Genomic DNA, 11,007 nt, shown 5'->3' with positions numbered 1-11,007 from the left:
ACCACACTGCGGAGGTTGCATTACGAAATTCTTAAACGGCAGTCATGACCTTATCTGGAATGGTTTCAAATCCGATTAGCTCCATATTGATCGCATTCAACCAGATCGATAATGTTTACTTCATACTTTGTAATTATGCAAACTTCGGCATTGCAATCTAACTATATTATACGTATTAAATGTGTCATTCGATTCTTGAAGATTCACTTTGCCTGCGAGGCAAATGCTGGGATGATGAATGACGCAAAGTGATATAACTTTTACAGTATGTGCTGATCAATGAAAATGACCTTTTACCAGCATATACGCTAAACCGGAAAAATGTGTGTGACATGCCCTACATTTGTATCATGCGGTATCAAGCGATCCTAATTTAAGTTTCCTGCAACCTTATCGCTTGGCGGAACTTGAAAGTTCTAATTTTACATATACGGTCTTGCTAAGTATTTATTATCCACGATAGTTCGAAGTAAAATAGCTGCAAATTTACCCAAGTGATTCGAAATTTATTTGCGAAAATATTTTTTACGTGCGTCAACTAGAATTAAACGCAAGGATTTTCTTGACTAAGAAACAAGAATTTCTGGTTAATCGCAACAGTTCCCTTCATCGTGATACCGCGTACTTGGACGAATGACGTAACTTCGGGGGAAAAAAGTTGATGACGCATGGTTTAAGACACACAGGTCTGATTGGATTTAAGCCGGAACCGGAGTTGAAATGTTTACTATGACGTGTTGTTCCGTACATTAAAATAGAACGCCATAGAAGTGGGTTTGGGTTATAAATATATGCGGCTTAAATTCTCGCTAGAACACGGGGTTTTCGGTTGTTAAATCATTTCTCTGTAATGTTGTTATTGAATATTAATTCGACCCGAGCATATACACTTGTCTCAATAATATTTCTGATCTTAAATAATAAGTCCTATATAATACAAATAAAAAACGTGACATTCGCCACTGAAAAATATCGATAATTGGCAGAGGTATATCAGCCAAGGGTGTAAAGCTTTATTATTATAAAGACTAGCATAAACATCATGAGGCCAGAGCGTTTTCTTCTGTAGTAAAGATATATATCTCGGTTCTATAGTAGGTATATATGCAAAAGGAAATCAAACAGCGGGCAAAAGTGTACTGTTTATGCTGTGGGCTATTACGAATGTTTATGTTACTGGCGATCGGGCAGTTCGCGACAATTAGCAAATACATAACGGCTATTGCGTTTGTATGCACATAAATAAAGTATATTGCAAACGGCGACACCGCCGTGAGCACTCTTCGGAAATAAATAAACAACTGACATTTTCAATACCTTAACTAAATTACTCGAGTAGCCGACTCTCGTAAAGTCTTTATTTGCATGCCTCAGCGCAAGGTGCAAGACAGATGCATAAAATATAAATTTCTTTGGCTGCAAGGGTCACGTTACTGTTCGTAACCGATGTGTGAGTCAGCTTAAATCAGAGGTTTTAGGATTCGTCTGGACAATATTTAGTTTACGCGCAGCCTAATTATCTCAAGAACATGGTACGATATCAGATAATAAGCGAGCATTTGGAGGATTTCGGCTTGCAAGGCAAGTCTGCAATGGAAAATCGCATAAAACTCTAAAAAAGGGTATGTTATAAATATTCGTGTCTTTTCCTAAAAAGATTTACTATAAACTTAAAAGTTCAGTTTATATGTTCGATGATTGAACTTACGAATGTGTGTTGTAACTCTGCACATGTAATCCTATGACTGCAGAGATAATGTTTATTTTAAAAGCCACGTTATGGCAGGCTTAGCGCTTCTTGACACAGACAAGCGACCGTCCATGTGAGCAGCGAGCACTAAAAATTTACCATTTATGTGCGTGGATTTATCCGCTGCTCGAAATACGCTCAAAACCATTGTGGTAAGGCATCAAAGCAGCTACATTTTTGCGGTACAGGTCAGCGGGTCACATTTAGTTCGTGCGGATTTTGTACCGCTCGTGGCTGCCTCTGCTCTGTAGGTCACCACAGCTGTCACCAAAAATATACCCAGGCGGCCTCGAACCAGCGCTCATTTTTTCTGAATTATGCTCACGGTCTCCAATTAAAGCAAGTTAATTGCCATGGTCGGGATATTAATTCGCTACGAACCGGTCATTTCCAACGGTTAAAGTCAGAAGCGCGAGAAATACTCGGTGCCAGTTACCAGCTATGTGACAAAGTATGAATACGACGTGCCGCTCACCGCACTGATATTACCAAACGGAGTCTTAAATATTTTTAAAAATAGATTGTGAAGAGAGGGGAATGCTAATGCGGGAATAATTACTCTCCAATACCTCAATCTACTTGACTAGACTTAAAAAAGACTAAAAACTGCTGTTGGTTATGTAACGTCCTTATAGCTTACGAAGTCCTTTTACCGATATTCTTAATGCAGATTAACGTGTCTTTCATTCTGTCGTAAAAATGTTGTTTACCACTCTCTACACTTAACGCTGAAATAACAAATTGAGCTTTGCATTTTTCCGTTCTTTGACGTTTTGTTTAAAATAAACGCGCGTACAAGGCAACTAATTTACATGGAACATGTCTCAACTTGGCAATGGTGACCAATAGAGGCATAATTCGGTTTGCAACACAATATATTTCTATGGTGTAAAATAGAATATCGTTATAGTTTTGTGGTGTAAGATGGAATACCGTTATATAGTAGGGTGGGGGAAGATGGGACACCTTTTCGTTTAGTTTTCTCTTTCCATTTGGTAGTAAACAAAGAACATTCAATGAACTATAAAACCGTATCCTCACGACTTCCACAGACCGTTGTTATTTGTTTAAAATACGATCAGGCTAATTGGATCATATGTATTAAAGGTGTCCCATCTTCCCCCACCCTACTATAACATATTATCCTATAGATTTCCCGGTCTTGATTTTAAGAATTAACAACGCTCTTTCCGAGTCGCGCGTTCTAGTTCTAATTCTGTAAATTCTGTGTTTACTACCGAATGGGCCAAAAAGAGAATGAAAACATGAACTACCCCACTTTAACCTACTATACAATATATAAACATTGTTATAACAAAAAATTATACACATCAATATAAAACACACTTGAAGCAGATAATAAGTTGGGTCGGGCACGTTCTTTTTTCAATCTATTTTCTACCATGGAATTACCGATTTCTGTGGCTTTTCAATTGTAATTGTGTTATAGTTCAGTTTAACCACAACCATTCACATATCAAATCTTTGTGAATCATAATCAGTTATTTAACAAGCTTATTTCAATTCAGAGAACTTTTTAAAACCGTACAAGTCACGTGCGCATTTAAAAATTTAAATTAATCGAAATGATTAAAATAGTTTTTAATCTGCTTTGAGCAGCTTTTATAGGATGGTAAATTTATTCCCATATACCACAAGAACGTTCGTTTCTCCCGAGCCGATCAGAACAGGTTATATGAAAATCTGTTCAAGCAACACCTTAGCTTACGTCTCGTCGCTTTTGACGTCATTGTAATTTAACAATTACGAAACCCAGCACGCGACACGTTGCGTGGGGGACGTCCAAAAACAATTACGTATTAACCGCGATATTTTTAACCAGGGTTGTTATCATACACGGCACGCACCACCGGTAGTTGTGTGTTGACAGCGATCAAGATTAATTACAGCATTCGAAGCCTTGCCCCACAAGAGCTGGGCTGGGCCGCATTTCCTCCGCTGTGACAAGCTTTTTGGGTTGATTTCGTGTACCGCCTGTCCGGATACGTCTTGGTGACCGAGATTTTCGTGTAATTCTTTGCTGCCGAAATTAGGTGACAACTGCCATTACGTCACGTTCGCGTTATATAACGGAAAGTTATGTTGGGTTTGTCCAACAACGACACGCTTTATGTGGGTGCGAATGTGACTAATTATTTCCTGAGCTATCTTTGAAACGACCCTTAAGCGCCTTTAAATGGGCTTGACAATTCACTGTTTATTTTGCTTCCTGCTGAATGGAGCTTGTTGTATTTGGTAGACTAACAGTTTCGCGGTTCGACAATGTTACATTCAAAATCTATTTACACGTGCAGCGAGTGCCATAATCGCTTTGCGACACGACGACTTATCTACAAATTGCAAAAACATGTGAGAAATTAAATGGGAATTATACGCGAAAAGGTCAAAGCATGATATTCCAATGCTAATTTATAGAATGAACTTTGGTAGATGTAAAGTGATTTATTCCACACGATGCGGTCACGCCCTGTTCGTGTCTTAACGCGCAAAGAGATAAATACGATTGCACTATCTTTTGACATCTCTAACGGTCTAATTTGTACCTAATAACTTTAATTTCATCATATGGCCAAACTCACGAACTAAGCAACCAAACTATGTTATAAGGATAAGTTTATTGTTATTTGGGCAAAGTGGTTTTTATGCAATAATACGCCTTTTACATGATACTGACGTAAACTAAACATTAAATCTTGCAAGAAAAATACCACAATGTATTTTCATTAATACTTTAAAGGTTTTTAAACTTTACTAATTTTAACGTTGTGTAAAACTGAAGAAAACCGAAGCGCCATTTTGTTAAAACCTGCACGAGAGAAATTATGTTTATTTTTGACGTGAATTTTTAGCAATTACTTTCTATACATAAATGGTAAATAGTGACTATATCATCTGATATTAAATTGCAAAAAAATCAGAAATAATTTCCGTTGGAGAATAAAATTTGACAACACAACAGCGTGATGGTAATTACCAACTCAGCAAATCCTTATTTTAAAATTCCCGTGTGAACGACAAGGGATAAAACAACGTTGAGGGAAGCAATGGTGTTACGTGAGGTTCATCAATACGGATTAAAAGTCCGTTGCCACGATTTTACTATATACGTTACAGACGTATACATTATAGGTGTCGTACAGTCTAGAGCTTCGACGCTGTACTTGTAACACGGATTAAACATTAATGAGTCCCATGGCGCTGGGCGCTGTACCAATTTAATTCAGCCTTATAGCAATTTTTAGCTTTCGGGGAATACGAACGTTTAGGTGTTGCCTTTTTTTGGGGAATTACGCTGTTAAAAAATCCACAATTGCGAAACCGTGATCAAAATGACATCATCGCTGGTATATCAAAAATATTGGATACAATTACGTTTCGAATCAAGTATGATAATTGTACGACCATAATACAGGGAGCATCCTATTTGGATAAATATTCACCACCTTAATCACCTAAACACCCATATGACGTCATGTACTATTCATAACAGTCGCTTTATGTGTTATAGTAGAGGAGGTAAGACGGGACATGTTTTTATTCTGATTTATCGTCTCCATTGGTAGTAAACAAAAAATAGTTAAGAATTATAAAACCGTACCCTCGCGACTCTAAATAAGCGTTGTAAATTGTTTAAAACACGATCATGAAATAATGGTTTTAGGTTATAACAGTATCCCATCTTACCGGACATTACTATATCATATGAACTTTTAACTTTCGCAACACTAAATATTTCGTAAACCCGGTAGCATGTTAATGTTACATAATAGAACTGACAGGAAGAGAAAACATAATAGTGTATTAATAACCGCTTAGATAAGTAAACAAGCACCTGGGGGGTCACTAAAGTCTTCTAAGAATTAAACGCACATATTTGTTATAGTACGATAACAATTAAAGTAAACGTAATGTTTTTAGGACTTAAAAATTATGGTTTATGAATTCTTGCTTCGGCGTAACATTTGTACAGCACGATTTGAGGCATAAAATATGTGAACCTTGTGCAAGTTTGTTTCTGTTAACATAGTTGCATGATCGGATTGGTCACACACAACCCAAATATGTTTTATAAATAAAACAACCGTCGTTCGACGCATTAACGATAAGCGTGGAAATATGGCGTGATTTTTCCTGAAAACGGGATTTCGCTGACGATTCTGTCAAGTGTGTCTAAACAGCAATTTCCACAGTAAACAAGTGTTTATGCATCCAAGTGCTGTTCTCATACCTTTTGTTGATAATTTTTTTTGTAAATACATTTTAGGCAATTAACCGGTCGACCGCTGACCCCACCAACGATAAACATGCGGCCTACTCCTGAAATTTTGGGAATACGGAGACGTTGCCAAAGGTCTTAGTTTAGCGGTTTTTGCAACACGGTGGTATATTCCAGATAACATCAAGTTAGTAAAAATGTGGGTCAGAAAACAGGATTCCATCGCAGATATTTCTACGTACTTCTAATCTTATGTAACTTTAAAAGTGAAAACTATGACACCCTTTAAAAATATGATTTTTGTCATATACTTTTGCCCGTTTGTACATATACGGTCTTGGTAAAACGACACAAAACGTATTCAAAATCGCAGTGTGTTTTACTGTCCTTGTATACAAATATAACGTGTATTTGGACTGAAGTGCTCTCCTTGGGAAACTCGGTAGCAGACCGTGGTGGTACAGCGTCGTATGACAAGGTGTTAGCATGCATCATACACCGCGTGTATTTGCAATTGTTTATCAACAAACACATAGCGACAACACGAGTTTCACGGTCGACACGACACGACACATAAGCTGAAATTTCACCAGGAAACAACTGGGTTTCGTAGAAAGTGTGTACCAAAATGATAATTCAGATTCTTGAAAAATAAGACAATTTTACGCTGTAATAAACCATATAGTAAGCAAGAATACGAGCGCTTAGGGGAGCCGATTGGGTGGCGTGTTATTTGGAAAGTAAAAGTTTAGGGCTACCAGTTCATTCAATTTTTAGCGGAGGATTTTGCAAATCGTACAGCACCAGAAAATCTGGTCGTGATGCTCAATCTGGGAGTGTTGTTGTAATGAGGTTTGAAAGTTGTGTGTAGGTTACACATGTTTGTGTGACGGCGCGTGGACATATAGGCAAAGATGTGTTACGGATGGTCTTCGCTCGCGAATGAGTTGCTTACACCAAGCTCAGAGTTTCGCTTATGTAACACAAATGATCACGAAAAAGGCACCGTAAAGATAGGATTTCGATAAAAACCTAACGTCAATTTCTCTCAGTCCTAATGAACTGCATTAGCGTAAACAAAATACGGCAGGCATAATGTCACAAGTGGTCGGAAGTGTTTTCCACACATCTAAATTAATTAATTCGCGGGAGCAGTTGCATTGTAACGACTAATTAAACACGACGCAGTGGATTACATTAGGCAAGCGATAATCATTTCATCAACACACCTTGGGTGGTAATTGGTGCAGATCGAATATATAAACGAACCCACTTCTATGTCCTGTTGTATAACTTGGTCACTAGGCCGGGTGTATACCCAGTAGCTTGTTACTGGAATTGCAAAGACTTGGGAGGACAACCGGTATATAGGTTCCTGCCTTGGGGGCTTTAATCCGGTGTGGTTCCTTCCACGGTCCTCCGTCACAGCTTGGTAGCATCCAAATAATAGTATGAATAATCACTAGTGATTAATACAAAAGTGCAGGTACGTATTTGGCATCTAGACGTGTGCGCGAAACGTCGGTTTTTAAATATAGATTACACTGCGGGGTAACGACCGGCGCAAGGCAAAAAATAAATGAGAAAAAAATGATGAGTCCGCATGTCAGGACATCTATGAAGTTCATGAATATAAATAACCTCCGATGTTTCGGCGTCCTGGACACAGCCTCCTCGCGTCGCCGCCGACGTAGTGCTAGCGCACGAGAGAGTTATCCATTTAAAATCTATTTCATCGAGACCGCCGAAATCTCAGCGCAGCCTGGTGATCGAAGAATGCCAGCGAAGTTATTTAGCTACAGGCAAGCGTTATGTAACTTCGACCTACGTAAGTTTCGTAACAACCGACAAACAATCAGAAGGCAGCGAACTTTTTTCACCAGTATAAAATTTGCGACTGTTCAGTTTACGGCAGCATTGCCATGCGATTCTCGTGATCAGCAGTTTTAGGCATTTTGACTAAGTTGCCAGAAAGCGCTTCAATTTCGTAGAAACTTACGTTATGACAATAATAAGACGGGATGGACGCGCGGCGGTCAAAGGCGTTGTAAACTGTGGTCTTATTTATGTAGCAACCTAAGGCGAAATATTTTATGTTTTATATTACATTGCAGAAACCTGATGATTTTATTTGATACTGAAACAAATATCAACACACTGAACGTGATATTTAGCGAGATATAAGCTACAGAATACAAAGATCAGTGATTTTGTTGACAAACAGAAAACCAAAGAAAATGCACCAAGTTTTTGAAAGTACAGATTGCTTTAAAATGAACGAAAAGACAAAGAATATTGAAAGACGCAAGAATGCAACACTCGGCAAAAGCAATAGTGGAAATACTTATCCATTGAATCGGGATGCAAAAACCAACGAGTCAACTAGCTGTGAAAAAGAAAACCAGACAGCAGACATCCAGAGCACGAGTCGAAGTGATGTCTGTCATTGTTTACCAAATTATGTGTATCCCGAGCATAAAACGTCACCTCTATGTGCTGGTGGAACGCGAAATGGAAATTTCAACTACAAAAAACAAAGCTGCGGTGGCTTCAACATGAAAATTAACGTACCTGCTTTCTTCAAGTTAGGTGAGTGCCGATCATCATCACTTCCTATATAAAATCTAGACATTATCTTTGTATGCCTGCATAGACGCGCCAGTGCCGTGCTGAAATGTTCCGCAGGTGAGGACACAAAATAAAACCGCGTGTGATACGAACATGATACGAAAATACGCACGAGCTATAAATATCTCCTAAATAAACTATTAAAGGGAAAGAGACTCGGAGAACATCTCTTTCAAATTACCTGTTTACCAGCGCTATGATTTAAAGGTTAAGGGGTCGACTTGTCATCAGGTGTTGGTAATTAATTGTCTCCCAACTATATGGGGATGTAAAATCTCAGGAGATCGACATTAGTTTATCGTACTACCCGTGTTAATCCCTTGTTCGTGATCGGCCCTATAAGCCGAACATAGCCTAATACGTGAAAACGTTGCTTTGACTTCTGCTTCTCGGCAAAGACCCATTTATTTGTCATGTGTTGTAAACACAATATTACATAAGAAAAAATCACGCGTTGCTCCTTAAAAAGTCAAAGTTTCATTTTGAATTTGCGGCTGGCATAGCAATGTTGGGTGTGTTTTCAACATTTTGAGAAATTAATTATTAGATAATGCATGATGCGCTCCGGAACGGAATTTACTTTTATCTCACAACGATCAGGTGTAGAGCTTCAGCGGGTAGCCGCATAAATTACTTTCATAAAGGTCTTCCAAAGAGTATGCTAAACGCGCGTAGAGTTTATCAATTCGAAACTTTAAATCGTTTGATAATGTAATTACCAAAGTATTGCATAATAACTTTTTAGATTAAATAGATGCTTTTAGGGTGAGTTCGATTTTGTTGACGCATTCTACTGTCAATCAATGATTCGATTAGCATCGGGATTTGAAAGTGTATAAATCGCATAATAGACAAAGAATGTTATCGCAATATCGTCAATTTTATTTGTCGCGGGGCCGCGTAAGACTTGTTTGTTATACAACAAATAGCTGGGGTTATTGATTAATGTTGAACGTGAATGACATTAAAATTGTGAAAAAACAAGATCATTACTTATTAAACTAATTAGACTACAGTTTAGATGAGCGTAGTAATAACAAAACTGTTTTTCTTTTACAGCTCTTTTTGTTCTACTGTTGGACAAACTAAATGTGTCGGCGACACCACTTTTGCAACGCATGGCGGACCAGAATGATTGGCCTGCGGTTTATGCAAATCTTCCACGACGTGTGTTTGCTTCAAACGATTTGCGTATACAAGAAACTGAAGATAACAGCATGAGCAAAGATTTCGAAGATTTCATTAGCCGTCTAACGCAACAAGCCACCAGAAACCGAAGATCAGCTCCCCAGTGTGACAAAGTAAAAAGAAACCTTTTGAGTCTGCTACAACACGCCATCGAAACAGCGGTAAGCATGTGTGACATAACCACAGACTGGATAACATTGTCAGCCAGTCTAGATCTGATAATGCAAATAAGGACGGTCTTTTACAACCGGTTTTATTTTTATTTTCAGAACAACGCGTACCGAAGTCCACGAAAAAGGCATGCGCCAATGCGAATTGTCAGCCGATCGTGGGGAAGTTTTTGCCAGTACGTTCACGATAGACTGAAGTCAACGTACTGCCTGGTTCACAATCACCCGTGGTTGTTCAGAGAGTCGACCGATGGGATATTAGGAACCATAGACACTATGATACTGCTTCTTCAACAAGATGTAAGTTTTAATAAAATTAGATTTGTTTTTATTTTTTTACAAGAGACAATATGTTTGGTATGTTTTACGTTCATATATTTAACAAATACGTATTTTCAGATGAACATCATTGCAAGCAGCGATTCAACATTTTCATACAATCACTTTGACAAGTCAAGATTGACTTGCCCATTAAGCAACCTAAGCGACAGGGAGGCAGAGAGTCTGGTTAAAGAAGAACTTTTCAGTGTCGCGGATCTTCTAAGGAGAGCCTGCTTATAGTATTCTAACCCGACCCTCGATTAACGTCAACCTGCCACCGTCTTCACAACCATCTGAAACGTTTCAATGAAAAAGTTTCTTTCTATCTATCTATTTATTGTTTCTTGTTATTTCATTGTACCAGCTACTATTGTTGTCGCGTCCTTGCGTCCAGATATACGTGGCCGTACCTTTATTTGCACAATGTTTTTATTCAGTATTCTTTACCTGTACGCACAAGTGGGTTATATAATCAACATCGAAAATGAACGAATTTATCGTGACAAGACATGACCACTTTTATTGTTCGTTGTTTAATGTTGTTGCGTGCGCACGATTGACCACTGCCACAAAATGTTTCGGCCGTAAACTTGCCATGCTTATTAGGCGGCCAGCATGCATGCCACTTATTTTACCAACCGTACTTATTATTTTGTTTGATCGTTGTTCGTTACACCCATTTCCGATAATATAGGCAACCACTGTACACTTTA

At 38.4% G+C, this 11,007-nt stretch overlaps 1 protein-coding gene across 1 annotated transcript; it reads left to right on the top strand.

The window, feature by feature from the left end:
- The first annotated feature begins 1,340 nt into the window (after window positions 1–1,340).
- On the top strand, window positions 1,341–11,007 carry LOC149736349 (uncharacterized). Its single transcript, XM_089876683.1, has 5 exons — window positions 1,341–1,622; window positions 8,102–8,576; window positions 9,675–9,964; window positions 10,073–10,273; window positions 10,373–11,007. The coding sequence occupies exons 2-5, from the start codon at window positions 8,225–8,227 to the stop codon at window positions 10,532–10,534; spliced, it is 1,005 nt and encodes a 334-aa protein (XP_089732809.1). The 5' UTR covers window positions 1,341–1,622; window positions 8,102–8,224; the 3' UTR covers window positions 10,535–11,007.

Source organism: Ciona robusta, chromosome 4 (assembly GCF_009617815.1).
Source record: "Ciona robusta chromosome 4, ASM961781v2".
Lineage (NCBI taxonomy): Eukaryota > Metazoa > Chordata > Ascidiacea > Phlebobranchia > Cionidae > Ciona > Ciona robusta.
The sequence above is the reverse complement of the archived record's forward strand: the minus strand, read 5'-3'. Positions and strand labels throughout refer to the sequence as shown.

What these genes read in the sequence shown, in the direction of transcription:
- LOC149736349 (XM_089876683.1), top strand. Translation starts at nt 8,225, where the DNA reads ATGCACCAAGTTTTTGAAAGTACAGATTGCTTTAAAATGAACGAAAAG. An exon ending in ACCTGCTTTCTTCAAGTTAG is followed by an intron (nt 8,577 to 9,674) that starts GTGAGTGCCGAT and finishes TTTCTTTTACAG; the next exon opens with CTCTTTTTGTTCTACTGTTG. An exon ending in TACTGCTTCTTCAACAAGAT is followed by an intron (nt 10,274 to 10,372) that starts GTAAGTTTTAAT and finishes ACGTATTTTCAG; the next exon opens with ATGAACATCATTGCAAGCAG.